This window comes from Oryctolagus cuniculus, chromosome 12 (assembly GCF_964237555.1).
Source record: "Oryctolagus cuniculus chromosome 12, mOryCun1.1, whole genome shotgun sequence".
NCBI lineage: Eukaryota > Metazoa > Chordata > Mammalia > Lagomorpha > Leporidae > Oryctolagus > Oryctolagus cuniculus.
Window position 1 is genome coordinate 44,094,758 of NC_091443.1, and position 19,660 is coordinate 44,114,417.

General features: G+C 42.7%; 1 protein-coding gene across 14 annotated transcripts in view; it reads left to right on the forward strand.

The window, feature by feature from the left end:
• The window catches only part of HEATR5A (HEAT repeat containing 5A), a 146,165-nt gene that overhangs the window by 109,348 nt on the left and 17,157 nt on the right, over positions 1-19,660 (forward strand). For all 14 annotated transcript variants that reach the window (XM_051822144.2, XM_051822146.2, XM_070053795.1 and 11 more), the window contains 7 exons: positions 596-664; positions 4,418-4,597; positions 7,061-7,283; positions 12,185-12,433; positions 15,513-15,640; positions 17,667-17,814; positions 18,675-18,947. In XM_051822144.2, the coding sequence (XP_051678104.1) occupies positions 596-664; positions 4,418-4,597; positions 7,061-7,283; positions 12,185-12,433; positions 15,513-15,640; positions 17,667-17,814; positions 18,675-18,947 (1,270 nt within the window). The remainder of the gene's footprint in view (positions 1-595; positions 665-4,417; positions 4,598-7,060; positions 7,284-12,184; positions 12,434-15,512; positions 15,641-17,666; positions 17,815-18,674; positions 18,948-19,660) is intronic.

Genomic DNA, 19,660 nt, shown 5'->3' on the forward strand with positions numbered 1-19,660 from the left:
TTAGTTTAGTGGCAGCTTCTATTACTTCTTTCAAGTAGGTAATGTCAGTGTATGCTTAGGGAGAAAGTAGAAGGAGGGGATTGAAGTTACACAGAACTATCAGATAACAGAAGCTGCATATTGTTAGTACTTTGGACTTGCAAATGCTAGAAATTATAGTTACAACTCACTTAAACAGAAGAAAATTTCTTGTCTGGAATCTCTTAGCTGACTCTGGTTTTTTCCTCTCCCTGTAGTTATCAAGATAGCTCCGCTAGCACTTGGCACCTTGTAAAGAGACTGCTGCTTTCTTAGAACACCCAACAAAAGTCTTGGGAGTTTATGCTAGCCTAGCATGGATCTCTGGAACCAGGAAGTGCTGTCACTTCAGAACAACAACATAGATTAAGAGGTGCAGAGAGAGAGAGAGAGATAGTCCCCTAAAGGAAAACTGGGATGCTATTATCTAAAAACAGGAGAAGATAAGCAGGGCAGACAAAAAACAACGAATGTCCACATAACCTTTTATAAATAGTTTTAAAATACTGTTAAAAAAGAGAGAACTTGGTACTGTCTTATTTATTGATGTTTGATATGCCATATAATTTCTTGCCAGGTAGGAGCAGCACTCAGACCAGCCTTTACTTCAGAGACACCACCTGATGTCACTGCCAAAGCATGTCAGGTCAGTGGTAAAAAAGACGGACTTAAGAAATCATCTTGGGAAGTAATTCTACCAAGGCTCTTTATGATTTTCTTCCTATCAGTCTCAGCTCATCCTTTTCCTTTTCTTTCTTCTCTAAAAAGAACTTCCTTTTTTTTACAGTTGCAAGGTAATTCAATATATAAACATGCCATTGTTAATTTAACCAGTTCCATATTGATGGACATGAAATTTTTTTCCTCTTCTTTTGCTTTCACAAATAGTGCTGCCACATATGACCCTGTGTATAAGTCATTTCACTGGGTACAAACATATCTGTGAAATAAATCCCCCAAAATTGATTTAATAGATTAAAGAGTATATTATACAAGTTTAGCAATTTAAACTCTCATTGGCATAAGTACCTGTTTTCCCAGTCTCAAGAACATTGTAAGTCATCAAACTTTTAGATTTTTGTCTGTGTTATAGAGCAAAAAAGTGTTTCAAAACAGATTTATTGCTTTGATTGAGGTTGAACCTTTTTCATATATCTAAAAACCATATAATACACCGTTTTTTTTAAACTTTTATTTAATGAATATAAATTTCCAAAGTGCATCTTAAGGATTACAATGGCTCCCCGCCCCCATAACGTCCCTCCCACCCGCAACCCTCCCCTTTCCCTCTCCCTCTCCCCTTCCATTCACATCAAGATTCATTTTCAATTCTCTTTATATATAGAAGATCAGTGTAGCATATATTAAGTAAAGATTTCAACAGTTTGCACCCACATAGAAACATAAAGTGAAAAACACTGTTTGAGTACTCATTATAGCATTAAATCACAATGTACAGCACATTAAGGACAGAGATCCTTCATGAGGAGTAAGTGCACAGTGACTCCTGTTGTTGACTTAACAAATTGACACTCTTGGCCGGCGCTGCGGCTCACTAGGCTAATCCTCCGCCTAGCGGCGCCGGCACACCGGGTTCTAGTCCCGGTCGGGGTGCCGGATTCTGTCCCGGTTGCCCCTCTTCCAGGCCAGCCCTCTGCTGTGGCCAGGGAGTGCAGTGGAGGATGGCCCAGGTGCTTGGGCCCTGCACCCCATGGGAGACCAGGAAAAGCACCTGGCTCCTGGCTCCTGCCATCGGATCAGCGCGGTGCGCCGGCCGCATCGCGCCGGCCGCGGCGGCCATTGGAGGGTGAACCAACGGCAAAGGAAGACCTTTCTCTCTGTCTCTCTCTCTCACTGTCCACTCTGCCTGTCAAAAAAAAAAAAAAAAAAAAAAATTGACACTCTTGTTTATGGCGTCAGTAATCACCCTAGGCTCTTGTCATGAGTTGCCAAGACTATGGAAGCCTTTTGAGTTCACCGACTCTGATCATATTTAGACAAGGTCGATAATACACAGTTTTAAACATTGCTTTTCTTTGGACTGTCAGGCTCTCAATATTCAGACCTTGGTGACCTGAAGTAAATAAAAGCAGGATCAAATGAATCAATTACTGTAAACATGGAAAAACTAATTTTAACCAGTTCTCTCTACTTTCTTTATTTGGTTATCTGTTGGAAATATCTGAGTGCCTTCAATATTTAGTGAGCTGTGTTAAGTGTTATGCTGAGTGTCTGATTTATAATTTTGTTATATGTGTTCTTGCTGTAGCCACTTAAAATCTTACTTGAAAGTACACTTAATACTACAAACCTGCTGAGGATCGTAGCTTAAGAACACACTACATTGTAGGGTATTGTGAACACATGGCTGACTGGGAGCTTTGCTGCCACCCACCATCAGAAGCGGAACCAGTATTGCATTTCACTGGCCCAGGAGTAATTTAAAAGTGTATTTCTACTGAGTGCGTATCACTTTCACACTGTCATTAAGTTGAACCATCATTTAGTTAGGGACCATTTGTACATGACAAGAAGAAATAAATTTTCTTTAGGAAAAAAAATATGGCATCTAGAAAAACTAGAAAGTTCCTGATAATTGAATAAATTTATTGCACTACAAAATTATTTGTGATGTTTTGATTTTTTTTAAAGATTTATTTTATTTATTTGAAAGAGTTACACAGAGATGTAGAGCCAGACAGAGAGAGAGAGGTCTTCCATCCACTGGTTCACTCCCCAAATGCTGCAATGGCCAGAGCTGAGCTATTCCAAAGCCAGGAGCTTCTTCCAAGCCTCCCACGCGGATGCAGGGGCCTAAGGACTTGGGCCATCTTCTACTGCCTTCCCAGGCCACAGCAGAAAGCTGGATTGAAAGTGAAGCAGCCGGGACTCAAACCAGCACCCATGTGGGATGCCGGCACTGCAGGTGGTGGCTTTACCGGCTATGCCACCGCGCCAGCCTGATGTTTAGTTTTTAAAATTAAAAATATATTGTCTTCAGAAGAATCAAAGTCTTCATTGGCAGGCAGACATTTAGCCTAGAATGTTGGTTGAGATGCCCCTATTCCACATTGTAGTACCTGGGTTGGATCCCTAGCTCTGGCCCCCTGTTCTAGCTTTTTGTTAATGCAGATAGTGGGAAACATACTGAAGGTTCAGATAATGGGTTTTCTGCCACTTTGTAGGAGACCTGGAGTGAGTTCCCAGTTTCTGGCTTTGGCCAGCTATTGTAGCCATTTGTGGAATGAACCAGTAGATTGGAGTTCCCTGTGTCTATCTCTGCATCTCAAATAAATAATAACAATGAAAATCTTCAATGGAATTTTAAGTTTTTGGTGCTTTATCTTTTAATTAAGTTTTATTAGTAAACCATGCAAGTTCTGATTTTAAAATAATGTTGTAAAATAATTTCCAATGTTAAGCCAAATATTTATGATTTTTAAGAGAGAAGACTTTTTTTTTTTTCCAGAGTGCTCCCATCCATTGGTTCACTCCACAAATGTTCACAAATGTCCACAACTGCTGAGACCAAAACCAGTAGACAGGAACTCGATCTGGGTCTCCCATGTGGGTAGCAGGTACCCAAGTAGTTGAGTTCTTCTGCTTGCCATTGTGTATATTAGCACGAAGCTGGAATCAGGAGTGGAGCCAGGACTCAAACCCAGGATTTGGGCATCCCAAGTGGCATCCTAACCACTGTACCAAATGCCTGCCCTATGGGGTTTCAAAGTTAGAGACTTATTTCAAATGTTTGTTCAAACATTTTTTTTTTTTTTTTTTTTGACAGGCAGAGTTAGGCAGTGAGAGAGAGAGAAACAGAGAGAAAGGTCTATCCTTCCATCGGTTCACCCCCTAAATGGCTGCTACGGCCGGCACGCTGCGCCGATCCAAAGCCAAGAGCCAGGTGCTTCCTCCTGGTCTCCCATACGGGTGCAGGACCCAAGGACTTGGGCCATCCTCCACTGCACTCCCTGACCACAACAGAGAGCTGGCCTGGAAGAGGGGCAACCGGGACAGAATCCGGCGCCCCGACCGGGACTAGAACCCGGTGTGCCGGCGCCGCAAGGCGGAGGATGAGCCTAGTGAGCCGCGGCGCCGGCCTTGTTCAGATTTCTAAAGGTTATGATTTCATGGCTTCATTTCTCCCTCCATATTAATAATATCTAAAACTTCCCATTTTATACCCTTAGTTCCACTGGTTTCCTGCTTCCACCTTAGACTTCATGCTTTTTTAAAATTGCTGCCATTTTCTGATCATTAACAGCCACATTCTGTTGGATTTCTTAATAGTGAGACAGTTTCAGTGACTGGATTCCTAAGAAGTGGGTGGGCTCTGCTAAACTTAAAAGAAAGATACTCATAATTTTTAAATACAACTTCTGATTTTCTTAAAAACCAGGTTTGCAGTGCCTGGATAGCAAGTGGAGTTGTAAGTGACCTTAATGATCTCCGAAGAGTTCACCAGTTGCTGGTTTCATCTTTAACAAAAATACAGGCTGGAAAAGAAGCTCAGAGTCACTTATATAATGAAAGTGCTTCTACCATGGAGATCTTAGCTGTGCTAAAAGCTTGGGCAGAGGTTGGTATTTATTATTTTGTAACTGGGATTTGGGAATTTGGTAAGTAAACACTTGGGGTCATAAAATGAAATTAACTTTAAAATACAAATTAGTCAATTTATAAAAGAAAGATTTGTTTTTATTTATTTGAAAGGCAGATTCACACACACACACACACACACACACAGTGCGCTCTTTTCATCTGCTGGTTTACTCCCCAAGTGGCTACAATGGGCAACGCTAGGCCAGGTTGAAGCCAGGAGCCTGGAACTCCATTCAGGTCTCCCATGGGGTGGCAGGAGCCCAGGTACTTGGGCTGTCATCTGTTGCCTCCGAGGTACATTAGCAGATAGCTGGATTGAGCCTACACTCCAATGTGGGATGCTGGTGTTGTAGGTGGGAGCTTAACTCAGTGTGCCAGATTGCCAGACACAGTAAGTCAGTTTGTAAGGTAACCAAACAACTTACAATATTACTTATATATTAATTAACATGTTGGCCAAGGTTTCCAGAGTCCTCCTGTTGTCTTTTATCTACTTATTTAAGCAGGGGCAGTTATGAGCCCAAAAGACTTTATAATAGTGAAGGAAATCAATTTTTATTGAGATCTGCATTTGCAGAAATGTGAGTCTGCTTGTATGTTCTATCAATTCTGTAATACATATTTCAGTATTTTTATGCTATTTTATAAAATAAATATTAAATAGTCATTTTCTTCTCCAAGGATAAAGAAATCTTACTGTAAAATGTTCATTTTTTTTCTAGTTAACAGGAGAGCTGCATTTTTTATTTACTATAGAAATTGTTAATCATGCACAGAAAAAAGTAGAACAGTATACTGAATCCAAAACCCATCTTTTTTTTTTTTTTTTTTTTTTTTTTTTTTTTTTTTTGACAGGTAGAGTGGACAGTGAGAGAGAGACAGACAGAAAGGTCTTCCTTTGCCATTGGTTCACCCTCCAATGGCTGCCGCGGCTGGTGTGCCGCAGCCGGCACACCGTGCTGATCCGATGGCAGTAGGGCTGTTTTAAATCTGAATGTAGGCCGAGTATTTGTATTTTTAAAACATAAGCATTTACTAGGGCAAACAGAAATTCTGTAACCTGTTTTACAAATAACCCTCTGCTCACATGGTGTTATTTTTTTTTTTTAAGATTTATTTATTTATTTGAAGGGCAGAGTTATAGAGGGGCAGAGGCAGAGAGAGGGAGAGGTCTTCCATCTGCTGGTTTACTTCCCAGATGGCTGTGATGGCCAGAGCTGTGCTGATCCGAAGCTAGGAGCCAGGAGCTTCTTCTGGGTCTCCCACACAGGTGCAGGGGCCCAAGGACTTGGGCCATCTTCCACTGCTTTCCCAGGCCACAGCAGAGCTGGATCAGAAGTGGAGCAGCCAGGACTGGAACCAGCATCCATATGGGATGCCGGCACTGCAGGTGGTGGCTTTATCACTGTGCCACAGTGCCAGCCCCACATGGTGTTATTCGTAATAATTCAAATCTCCATGGTCTTGCTTAAGCCCATTACCTCCTCCTGTTCTTCTCTCAGTAGATAACCAACATATTCTGTGCAACAGAGGTCTCGAATCCCTAATCTGAAATTCTCTGAGCCACATTTATTTGGAATTTAGAATTTGGGAGAATTTAGAAAAGTAACACAGCACATATTCCATGTATCATCTAGGAAGTCTGGAGCAACACCATAGAATCTATAATCAAAAACATTACTGTATCTGTACTAAGAGTGTTTGAGTGGTCAGACTATGTTATGTGGAGACTATAAACAGCCTTACACAATTTCAGTCAGTTTTGCCACCAGATTACTTTGCCACAGACATATATTTTAAAAGAGCTTGTTGGGTGTTAGAAAGGTAGCTAAAAAAGTAATATAAACTATTTACTACATATGTTAAATTCTTGTGTGTAATCCTTCTGTGGTAATTGTGCTTAATTTTAATGAAAATATTTTTTAAAGATTTATTTAAGTATTTGAAAGACAGACTTACAGAGAGAGAGAGAGAGATGGGGGCCCAGGTAGGAGGTAGGAGGGAGACAGAAATCTATCCTCTGGTTCACTCCCCAGTTGGCCACAGTGGCCAGGGCTGAGCCAGACTGAAACCAGGAGCTAGGAACTCCATCCAGGTCCCCCTTGTGGGTGGCAGCAGCCCAAACACTTGGACCATCTTCTGCTGCCTTCACAGGTACATCAGCATGGATTAGATCGGAAGAGGGGCAGCCAGGACATGAAGCAGCGCTCCGATATAGGATGCTGGCAGGCATCAGCGTAACCTGCAGTGCCACAATGCCAGTCCCCTCTCCCCAGTTCTGTGTGTGTTCTTAAACTTGTAGGCTTTCTTGATACCACAGTGCATTTCAAATTTAATACGCTCACTCAAAGATAAGGGTGCCTCTTCAGGAAGGTAGCAAATATTATGGACCTTTTCAGTGGATACAATATTTTCCTTTTTATAAACTAACCTTTAACAGGTCTACATAATTGCTGTACAAAGACATAAAAACAATAAACATCCTTTGAAGACCACCACTGGTTCAGAAGAAGGCGTCAGAAGTGGGTCCTATCCATCAGATGGACTGCTTGACTTAGTCCACACTGATCTCGGCACACTAAGCAGACTCTGGCTTGCTGCCCTTCAGGATTTTGCTCTCTTAACTTTGCCTTCAGAATTTGCCTCCCAACTTCCTGTTGAAGGTAAGGTGATAAAATATTTAGATAATTCCAAGAGGAGTAGTAAAAATTGTACTTTCAGAACTTCTTTGTAAGTAGGTAGTGTTTATCTGTAAGATTTCACTCCAAGTAATTTTTTCTTTTTCCTGTTGAAAACTTTCATTCTGTTTTTGTTGATGCTTAAGGAAAGCAGCTGTGCCTATAATTTATTGTGGCCTGAACTTTTGGTACCAACTTGTATTTGAGCCAGTTAAGAACAAAGCCAAACTACATTCTTCTTAGGAGTGTTCACTTGCTAAATGACACTTTCCCGATAATTTTTTTTAAGATACCTTTAACAAGAATGCTTAAGTTGCACTAGTTGATTGTGCCGTATGAGAGAAGAGCCTGATGGTAATTCAGATGGGTGCCTCTAAAAAGGTTTGTTTCCTGCCCCATTCTGACCAGATTTTTTCTAAGATTTTATTTATTTATTTGAGAGGCAGAGTTAGAGAGAGAGAGGGAGAGAGAGGTCTAGTTCACTCCCCAAATGGCCACAACAGTTGGAGCTAGGCCAATCCAAAGTCAGGAACCAGGAGCTTCTTCCAGGTCTCCCACAGAGGTGCAGGGGCCCAAGCACTTGGGCCACCTTCTGCTTTCCCAGGTGCAGTAGGAGCAAGCTGATCGGAAACGAAGCTGCCAGGACTCGAACCGTTGCCCATATGGGATGCCAGCACTGTACCACAACACTGGCCCTTGTATACAAGTTTTTACAGTAATTGGAAAAAAGAATCCCAGTGTGACGCCTATTAGATCTCCCACAGATAAACTCATTAACCACATGAGTGCCATGAATCTTTGAGATAGGCAGATGCTTCTTAATAAGCCCTCAGAGGCCACAAAAAAAACATTGCTGAATCCATTATGGAATGAGATGGACACTAAGCCTTTATAATACTGTCCAGTTCCATGGCAATTCACTGCTCTGAAAGCCAGGTCGGTGTTTATAAATTTCTCACAATGCTTGTGGTCTTAGCAGTGTCTGAAGTCCTCTCAGTGGATTGAAAATTGCTTCTGGGGCCAGCACTGTGGTGTAGTAGGTTAAGCCTCCACCTGCTGTTCCAGCATCTCATATGGGCACCAGTTAGAGTCCTGGCTGCTCCACTTCTGATCCAGCTCCCTGATAATGTGCCTGGAACAGCAGTGGAAGATGGCCCAAGTGCTTGGGCCCCTGTGCTCACATGGGAGACCTGGAAGAAGCTCCTGGCTCCTGTCTTTGGAGGATCAGCCCAGCCCTGGCTGTTGCGGCCATCTGAGGAGTGAACTGGCAGATGAAAGACCTCTCTTTGCGTCTCTCCCTCTCTCTGTCTATAACTCTGCCTCTCAAATAATAAATAAATAAATCTTTAAAAATAAGTAAGTAAATGTTAAAGAAGAAGACTATATCTTTAGAAGGGAGGGAGGAAGGGAGGGAGGGAGGGAGGGAGGGAAGGAGGGAGGGAGGAAGGAAGGAAGAAAAGAAAGAAATAAGGAAATTGCTTTTGTAGTCCTTGCCAATACTGCATGCTCAGGGAGAGGGCGAGATAAATGCTTATATAGACCAATGTCTGTACAAACGGGGGAAGATTCCACGATACAGGTGTCAGAACCCACCCTTTATTACAGAAGGAGGACCTTCTGAATCAGAAGTGGGATTGCTACATTGTTGAAAGCTGAGCAACAGCCGCACAAGTAGTGCTTCATTTCACCAAGATGTGTAATGTGATACCATACATCTTGTTTTGAAGGTGTTATGATCAGTGGCGTCTTCTTGGGACTCTGAATCCATTGAGTGGCTTAAGATCTATCTTCTTGAAGGAGTTTTTTTTTTTAATATTTATTTATTCAAAAGGTAAAGTGACAGAGAGACCTTCTATCTGCTAGTTCACTCCCCCAAGTTTCTACATCAGTCAGGCCTTTGCTAGGTGGAAGTCAGGAGCTAGGAACTCCATCCGGGTCTCCCACATAGGTGACAGGGGTCCAAGTACCTGGGCCATCATCTGCTGTCCTCCAGGCTCATAAGCAGGAAGCAGAGTAGCCAGGACTCTAACCAGTGCTCCAGTACAGGATATAGGCATTCCAAGCAGCTGTTTAATCCTGAGATCCACTATGCCCGCCCTGACCAGAATAATTTTCATACAGAATAAGCATGCAAGAGTTGTTTCATGGTGCACTCCCAAAAGCTGATTAACAAGGTAATAAGGCATGCATATCTTATCTGGTAAATAGTGACAAATTACTCTCTAAGGTGTTTACATTTTATATACCTCCCAACATTTTTCTGCTTCTCCACACTTTCCCAACATATTATCATACTTGAGTATAAAAATAGTATGTCATTGTTTTACTTTCTATTTTCGTTAATTGACAGTCTTTTCAAGTTTGAGAGGTAGGCAGATAACTTCCATCTGCTTGTATATTTCCCAAATGTCCATAATAGCCAAGAAAACAGGAACTCAATCCAGGTCTCCCACATTGATGGCAGGAAACCAATTAATTGAGCCATCACTGTACCTCTTAGGGTCTGCATTAGCAGGAAGTTGAAATCAGAATCTGGAGCCAGGGGTTGAACCCAGACTCTGATTGGCATCTTAAACAGTCTTAAGCAGTAGGCTAAACTCCCACACATATTAAATATCTTTTTTGTTTTTAAAGATTTATTTATTTATTTATTTGAAAGAGAGAGATCTTCCATATGCTAAATTACTTCCTAGATGGCCAGGTTGAAGCCAGGAGCTTCATCTGGATCTCCCACTTGTGTGGCTGGGTCCCAAACACTTGGGCCATCTTCCGATGCTTTTCCCAGGCCATTAGCAGGGAGCTGGATTGAAAGTGCAGCAGCTAGGACATGACTGGCTCCCATATGGGATGCTGGCATCACAGGCAACAGCTTTACCCATTATGCCACCATGCTGACCCTTATAATGCCTTTTATGTAACTTGTAAATAAACGAAATATATCTGTTATTTATGAATACATACATACATTACTGTGAAAGTGTAAGACCGTACCGACTCGGGCCGGCACCACAGCTCACTTGGCTAATCCTCCGTGTGTGGTGCCGGCACCCCGGGTTCTAGTCCCAGTTGGGGCGCTGGATTCTGTCTCGGTTGCTCCTCTTCCAGTCAAGCTCTCTGCTGTGGCCCCAGGAAGGCAGTGGAGGGTGGCCCAAGTGCTTAGGCCCTGCACCCGCATGGGAGACCAGGAGGAAGCACCTGGCTCATGGCTTCGGATCCGCACAGCACGCCGGCTGCAGCGGCCATTTGGGGGGTGAACCAACGGAACTGGCAGATGAAAGACCTCTCTGCGTCTCTCCCTCTCTCTGTCTATAACTCTGCCTCTCAGATTAATAAATAAATAAATCTTTAAAAATAAGTAAGTAAATGTTAAAGAAGAAGACTATATCTTTAGAAGGGAGGGAGGGAAGGAGGGAGGGAGGGAGGGAGGGAGGGAGGGAAGGAAGGAAGGAAGGAAGGAAGGAAGGAAGAAAGAAGGAAAGAAGGAAAGAAGGAAAGAAGGAAAGAAAGGAAAGAAAGGAAAGAAATTGCTTTTGTAGTCCTTGCCAACACTGCATGCTCAGGGAGAGGGCGAGATAAATGCTTATATAGACCAATGTCTGTACAATGTCTCTCTCTTTCTGTCTAACTCTGTCAAAAAAATAAAAAATAAATTAAAAAAAAAAATCATACTGACTCAAGCAAAGTGATGACAGAAGGATACGTAAGAATTAATGATATAACAAAGTTTTAGGCTTTTAAGAAAAAAAGGAAGAAATATAAGAAAATAAGACAAAATGTTAACATCAATCTTGAAGGTAGGACAATGGGTATCAATGTTTTTAAATAATTTAGAATTACACTATTAAAAGTTAATTTCCCTACAGATTACCCTTTAAATTTAAAGGTTGGTTAGTCCTGTGGCCTAACAATTGTACTCTCAGGAAAAATAAAAGCATTGGTGACAACATATTGATAAGGGATAGGCATTTTGGCATAGCAGTTAAGATGCCACTGGGATACCCACATTCTGTACTAGAGTGCCTAGGTTCAAGTCCTAGCTCCACTCCCAATTCCAGCTTCCTGCTAATGAGCTTACTGAGAGGCATCAGATGATGCTTTGGGTCCCTTCGACCCAGATAGGAGTCCCTGAGCTCCTGGCTTCAGCTTAACCCAGCCCCAGATGTCTTGGGTATTTAGGGAATGAACCAGCAGACTGGAGTTTGTCTGTCTCTCTTCATTTCAAAGAAAATAAATAAAAATGTAAAAATAACAGTAGGGGCCAGCATTGTGGTGCAGCAGGTTAAGCCACTGCCTGAGTCACTAGCATCACATGTGAGTACCAGTTTGACTCCTGGCCACTCCATTTCTCATTCAGCTCCCTGTTAATAGCCTAGGAAGGCAGCAGAAGATGGTCGGAGTGCTTGGGCCCCTGCTACCCATGTAGGAGATCCTGTTGGGAGTTCCAGGGTCCAGCACTGGTCTGGTCCAGATCTGGCCTGGTCCAGCTGGCTGATGCTACCATCTGGGGAGTAAACCAGTGGATGGAAGAGATCTCTCTCTTTCTCTCTCTAACTTTGCCTTTCAAATAAATAAATATTTTTAAAAATAATAACAAAATGTTGATAACAGCATGAACAGATCTCTAAAAAATGTTTGGCAGGAAAACAATCACAAATGAACACATACTGTGCACATGAGTGTATTTATAGGAAGTCAAGGAACAGGCAAAGCTGCTGGTAAAAATCAAAAAGCTGTTGTTCTGGGGAATAGGAGACTGATTGGAAAGCAGTATAAGAAACTTTCAGAATGATGGAAATGGTCTATAACTTGTGAGAGAAAAGAGAAAATATATTGGAAACTAATCTCTTCTTTTTTTTCTGAAATTGTTTGCTTCCCTTTTTTGATAGGTGGTGCTTTCTACACAGCAGAGACAAGTGAAAATGCCAAATTGCACTATTCCAACTCCTGGGCACTTATCCTGCATGCCACAGCATTGTGGCTTACAAGCACAGGCTTTGTTGTTGCTGACCCAGATGAAGGAGCATCTCATCTCTCCAGGCCTGTGACACCAACCTCCATGTGTCAGGGTTCATCATCTGGAGCTCCTGTGAAATCCCCTGAGGATGTCTACACTGATAGAGTCCATCTTATTTTAGGTCAGTACGAGAACTTTCAAGCTTCCAACCTTATAAGTGTTACTCTTTTTTTTATTCTTAAAAGTTTATTTATTTATTTGAAAGTCAGAGTTACACAGAGAGAGGAGGAGAGGCAGAGAGAGAGATAGAGAGAGAGAGAGAGGTCTTCCATTCACTGTTTCATTCCCCAGTTGGCCGCAACATCTGAAGCTGCACCAATCCGAAGCCAGGAGCCTGGAGCTTCTTCTGGGTCTCCCACATAGGTGCAGGGTAACAAGGGCTTGGGCTGTCTACTGCTTTCCCAGGCCATAGCAGAGAGGTGGATCGGAAGTGGAGCAGCCAAGATTTGAACCGGCGCCCATATGGGATGCTGGCACCCATATGGGATGCCGGCACCGCAGGCAGCGGTTTTACCCACTATACCACAGCACCAGCCCAAGTGTTACTCTTGATTTGTGCCTCATTGCCTATCACCTCTTGGTGGCTGTGACCTCATTTCTTATTAGGTGTTAGTTGAAAGCCTGATTGTATCTGGGTAAATTTGTATACATTTCATATAATGTCATATTTTATTGTATTAAGTTCACAATCCTATTCTAAGTTGACTTCAGTATCCAGTTGGATAAATTGTAGAAGCCTACTTCTTTCCATACTGTTTTTAAAGGGTCATGTGGGCTGGCACCACAGCTCAATAGGCTAATCCTCCACCTGCGGCGCCAACACACCGGGTTCTAGTCCCGGTCGGGATGCCAGATTCTGTCTCGGTTGCCCCTCTTCCAGGCCAGCTCTCTGCTGTGGCCAGAGAGTGCAGTGGAGGATGGCCCAAGTGCTTGGGCCCTGCATCCCATGGGAGACCAGGAGAAGCACCTGGCTCCTGGCTTCGGATCAGCGCGGTGCGCCGGCCGCGGCAGCCATTGGAGGGTGAACCAATGGCAAAGGAAGACCTTTCACTCTATCTCTCTCTCTCACTGTCCACTCTGCCTGTCAAAAAAAAAAAAAAAAGGTCATGTGGCATCCACATACATTTTCAATTTCTCAGGCATACATATATGCTGAGAAATTTTCCTCCTTATTCTCCAGGAATACAAAGTTCAAGAAAGTATGCTGACTAGCCAGGATTGCAAGCAGATATTAAAGGTCAAAGATCAGTAAGATTTTTAGATTTATGAAGTTTAACGCCTTTTAAAACTTTCCTGGAACTTCATTTTCAAAGTGAGATATCTTTCTAGGATCACAGAGTGAGCTTCTAGAAATTAATGGAATAAGGGTTTTTCATATTTAATCTGTGATGATTATCTGTAAAGCATCTGTTTATTAGATGAAATATGAGGGATATAAAGGTAAATGATTAAGTAAGACTTATGAGTCATAGAACTTACATTACTATTCCTTGCCAGGGCAGACATGACCAGCTTTTTGTATCTTTGAGTACATTAAAAATTTGTTTTCAGGTGTCTTAGGATGGAATCTTTTTAAGAAACAGACTTAACAGGGCCTGGCACTGTGGCACAGTAGGCAGAGCCTCTGCCTGCAGTGCTGGCATCCCATATGGGCACCAGTTCATGTCCTGGCTGCTTCTCTTCCTAACCAGCTCTCTGCTTGTGGCCTGGGAAAGCAGTGGAGGATGACCCAAGTGCTTGGGCTCCTGCACCTACCTGGGAGACCTGGAAGAAGCTTCTGCTTCCTGGCTTAGGATTGGCTCAGCTCTGGCTGTTACTGCTATTTGGGGAGTGAACCAGAGGATGGAAGACCTTTCTATCTATCCCACTCTATGTCTATAGTCTCTCAAATTGAAACAAACAAATAAACAAAAAACCTTATAGCATAAAAACTGTTTAGCTTGACTGCCTAAATTCAAATTCCTGATACACTGTGACTAACCTTGAATAAATAAAATCAAATAAGCTTACAACTATCATTTGTCAATTAAAAAGCTAAATGATTTCACAATTAATCATGAATTAAAAATAGAGTTTAGGGGTTGGTTTGTGGTACTGTGGGTTAAGCCGCCACCTGCCATGCCAGCATCCCATATGAGCCACCGGTCCATGTCCTGGCTTTTCCACGAATGTCCTGGGAAAGCAGCAGAAGATGGCCCAAGTGCTTGGAGTGAAGCTCCTGGCTCTTGGTTTCTGCCTGCACCAGTCCCAGCCACTGTTGCCATAGAGAGACTTGAAACACTGTCTGCCTCTCCCTGTCTCTGTAACTCTGCCTTTCAAATAAATAAACAAATCATCCAAAATAAAATAAGAGCTTAAATAATAAATAATGTAGATTCTCTGTGCTCATTTCCCTGTCTCAAAGATAGTAAACAGTACCTACTTCATCAGGTATTATGAAAATTTTTTTTGTTTGTTTGTTTTTGTTTTTTGGACAGGCAGAGTAGATAGTGAGAGAGAGAGACAGAGAGAAAGGTCTTCCTTTTGCTGTTGGTTCACCCTCCAATGGCAGCCACGGCTGGCACGCTGCAGCTGGCGCACCGCGCTGATCCAAAGGCAGGAGCCAGGTGCTTCTCCTGGTCTCCTATGGGGTGCAGGGCTCAAGCACATAGGCCATCCTCCACTGCCTTCCTGGGCCACAGCAGAGAACTGGCCTGGAAGAGGGGCAACTGGGACAGAATCTGGTGGCCCGACCGGGACTAGAACCCGGTGTGCCGGCGCCGCTAGGTGGAGGATTAGCCTATTGAGCCGCAGCATCGGCCATGAAAATTTCATATACTATTATTTGTAAAGGATAGTGCCTGACACAGTATAATCACTCAAATTTTAACCAAATATACTTATGGACCTCTACACATTATGTTCTGTGGTATAACTTTATGTAACTTTTTAGACATCTTTGAACTCTTGTGGGAACTGTGCAGTGGTACACAAACCTCTGTATGTATGTGTGGATAACAAATTATTAAAGGACTTGCTTTACCATATAATTGCTGAAAGTATTAAATTCATTGTGATTTATTTGCCTTGCCATCTTTTTGCTAAACTTATTTGTGTATATTTTCAAAATAGTGGTATTATTTAACTTCATAAGCTATGAACCTCAAGTCTTGTCTTTTTTTTTTTTCTTTTTCTTTTTTTTTTTTTTTTGCTTTCCACAGGAATCAGTGTGGAATTTCTGTGTTCCTTACGTGCAGATGCAACCATGGAAAGCATAACTGCTTGTTTGCATGCATTACAGGCCCTTCTAGATGTCCCTTGGCCCAGATGTAAAATTGGCAGTGATCAGGTAACTTCTTGTTTTTTGTCGGGCGTCTCAATTTCAAAGAACAGAAACATGTTCAGGTTCCTACAGCAAATAGAAAGTGAACACAGAGAAGTAACAACAACACTTAGCTGTATGGCCGTGCCTTAGAACTGGAGTGCATGAGCACATGTGGTGTCCTGGGAGCAGTCGCATCTGCCTGCTGCTTTCTGTACTAATGGGAAGGTTCTGTATTGTACTGCCCAGTACAGCAGCCACTGGTTCTCTGGCATTCACTCTTTCCTTCTTCCTGCTTTTGTGCACCCTGCTCTTCATATTCATCTGTATTTTTTTTATTCCGTTCACCAAGAGAGAATTGAATTGGTTCATGGAGTTACTGTCATTACAAAGTATTCCTGCTGGCCGAGTTCTCTCTCCAGGTCTTTTTAAGAGACTGTTGGCCAGCTGACAGGTGGAATCAAATATTAGTGTCTGGCCTATCGGAGGCCATGGTGAAAGGATCGACCTACAAAGTATAACACTTTGTTTAAATGCTTTTTCAAAAGCAAATACACATTGGACAGGTAGTCTTAGCATCGTGTGTTATTCAACATATCAGTTTGTCACTGATTTTTAGAGGTGTTAATACAAATTGGTAGTATGATTTCCTGACTTCTTAGACTGTCTTTTATTTGCATAATTAATACTATGATTTATTAGGTTTAAAGCATTAATTAGGTTCCTACTTGGATTGGACTTTAATCTTAAGCCTTTTGTGCACTTTATAGACTAAGGCAAGTATTTTACTGACAGATCTACTCTCTTTTTCAGTGTTTAAGAAAACCACCACACTAAACCAGTGAAAAAGAGAAAGGAAACTAGAGTATATTTCTTGTGTATTTTATTCTTTGAAGAGATAGATATTCTATGCATGTTACAATTCACATTTTTAAAAAAGATTTATTTATTTTATTTATTTGAAAGGCAGGGTTACAGAGAAAGAAGGAGAGTCAGTCAGAGAGCTTCCATCTACTAGTTCACTACCCAAGTGCTGCAACAGCCAGGACCAGGCCAGGCCAAAGCCAGGAGCCAGGAGTTCCCTCCGTGTCTCCCATGTGGGTGCAGGGGCCCAAGCACTCTGACTGTCCTCTGCTGCTTTCTCAGCGCATAAGCTGGGAGCTGGATCAGAAGTGGAGCAGCCCATATGGGATGCCAGCATTGTAAGCAGCAGCTTTGCCCACTATGTCACAACACTGGCGTCAACAATTCACTTTTAATGTCATACTTCTCCTTCATTCTTCATTATTGCTAGAAAACCTTAGTATAAGCCCTAGTATTCTTTTAGCCAAATTTCCTGTCTTGTTTTGGAAATTTCTGTTTTCCCATTCAGAATGTGTTTGGAAGTGATCTTTTATCAGAGTGCCATCTCCCACAAGATGGGACAAAAATCAGTTTGTAGTTAGTTTAAATTGGAGGAAGTGAGTACAGGCATTGTGGTGTGCTGCTTGGGACATACATGTCCCATATCTGAGTGCCTGGTTTGAGCCATGGCCCTACATTTCCAATACAGCTTCCTGCTGATACGCCTGGGAGGCAGCAGATGATGGCGCCCAAGTATCTGGGTTCCTGACACCCACATGGGAGATGTGGATGGAATTCCTGCCTTCTGGCTTTGTCCTGGCTCAGCCTTGCATATTGCAGGCATTGGGGGGATGAACCAATAAATGGATGATATCTCTTTCTACCCCTCTCCTCTCCTCTCCTCTCCTCTCCTCTCCTCTCCTCTCCTCTCCTCTCCTCTCCTCTCCTCTCCCCTCCCCTCCCCTCCCCTCCCCTCCCCTCCTCTCCCCTCCCCTCCCCTCCCCTCCCTTCCCCTCTCTTCTCCTGTCTTTCCCTCCCTGCTGCCTCCCTCCCTATCTTCCTATCTCCATCATTCTGCCTTTGAAATAAGTAAATAAAACTTTAAAAATAAGTGGAGCAAATGTTACATAATTTTAGTGCACCTTTCTTGTGAGCAGTTTGAAAGTGTGTAACTTCCAATACAGTGTCCCCTCCTTGTTTTCTATGATAGGACTTGGGTATTGAGTTGCTGAATGTGCTACATCGAGTAATTCTGACAAGAGAATCGCCTTCGATTCAGTTGGCCTCACTTGAAGTGGTGAGGCAGATTATCTGTGCAGCACAAGAACATGTGAAGGAGAAAAGGCGAAGTGCAGAAGGTAAACAGTTAACTTTAATACCAAGTTAATAATCATATGGCATCATTGTTTTGGGGGATATTATTTCATGTATCCAGAGTTTTGATAATATATTCTGTATAGCACAAGTGAAACATCTCTAGGCATAGCTTTAAATCCTCTCATACACCTCTGCGTGGTAACTGGATCTTGTCAGTTGCTATATTTCTGTTCTTTAGGACAATGAGAATTTTAACAAAATCTGAGAGAAAAAAAAATCTCTTTTATTACTATGGTACTTCCTTTAGCTACATTTCAATATACATGGAAAGAACTGACAGTTGTTCAGTGACTTAAGTTTGCAAATTGCTTGTTTACAAGTGTGATGTGGTATTGTTAAGTGCATTATTTAAGATTACATTTGACTACACTTTAATAGAAAATCCAATACAACAGTGTGTTTAAAGTACAAAGATATGTTATTTCATCTAAATAGAAGTCCAGATGGAGACAGTTTGGGGCTGGTGTGACAGCTCCCTAAAGACATCAAGAGCCGAGGTTCCTGTATTTCTGCCTAGTCACTGTCAAGAGCTGTTCTCATGCTGCAGCTTCAGCTGTCAGGTCCATTTTGTGTGTGTGCCAAAGCCTAGGGCAGGTTCACACTGTTAACAGTGAGGTGTTAACTCGGCAATATTTTAAAGCTGATAGAATGACAAGGATGTCTTTTGATGGTTGCAATGAGAAGTCATAAAAAAATAACTTCTTTTACCTCCATGACTGCTTTCTCCTTCAGTCTGTATGTGTTTAGCCACTGAGTGTGTTACTTGTAACAGAAATGAGCTTCTTCCAGAAGCAAAGCAAGCACACAGGCTTTATGAGACAACGCCCTTTCTGTCTTTCAGTCGATGATGGGGCTGCTGAAAAGGAAACCCTGCCAGAGTTTGGAGAGGGGAAGGACACCGGAGGACTTGTGCCGGGAAAGTCTTTGGTGTTTGCAGCCCTGGAGTTGTGTGTGTGCATTCTGGTTAGGCAGCTCCCAGAACTAAATCCGAAATTGACAGGGAGCCTGGGAGTGAAAGCTGCAAAGCCACAGGTGCTGGCAGAAGATGGAAGTAGATTGGTTTCAGCTGCTTTGGTCATCCTCTCTGAACTTCCTGCAGTGTGCTCTCCTGAAGGTATGCTGTGTCCTGTGATTACCTGATCTGGTGGAAGAGCCATGGTTTTAATAGATAGTGGAGCCTCTTGCTAATATTTCTCTTGTTAAATGAATGCTCAGAAACATTTGGATATCTTTTTTTTTTCTTTTTTTTTTTTGCCAGGCAGTTAGACAGTGAGAGAGAGAGAGAGAGAGAGAAAGGTCTTCCTTCCGTTGGGTCACTCCCCCAATGGCCGCTATGGCCGGTGCTGCGCCGATCCGAAGCCAGGAGCTGGGTGCTTCCTCCTGGTCTCCCATGGGGTGCAGGACCCAAGCACCTGGGCCATCCTCCACTGCCTTCTCAGCCACAGCAGAGAGCTGGACTGGAAGAGGGTGGGACTAGAACCCGGGGTGCTGGCGCCGCAGGCTGAGGATTAGCCAAGTGAGCCACGCTGCCAGCCTGGATATCATTTTTAACCCTTTAAAATTAGCACTACATCCTAGTAATTCATTTTGCTAAAAGGGTGAAAATAAATAGAGACAGCCAGTGCTATGGATGAGTAAATAATTGTTAACTCTTGGGCATATTTTGGTATCCATTATCCAGTGGACTTCCTGCCTTGGAAAGGACAGAAGTTTCTCATCATACCCAGCTCTGTTTGGAATTGAGGTCATGCTCTGTAGCGGAGCTTGTACGGCTCTTCATTGTATCTCTGCTGAGTCACTGCCTTTTCCTGATTCCTTCTGTGAACA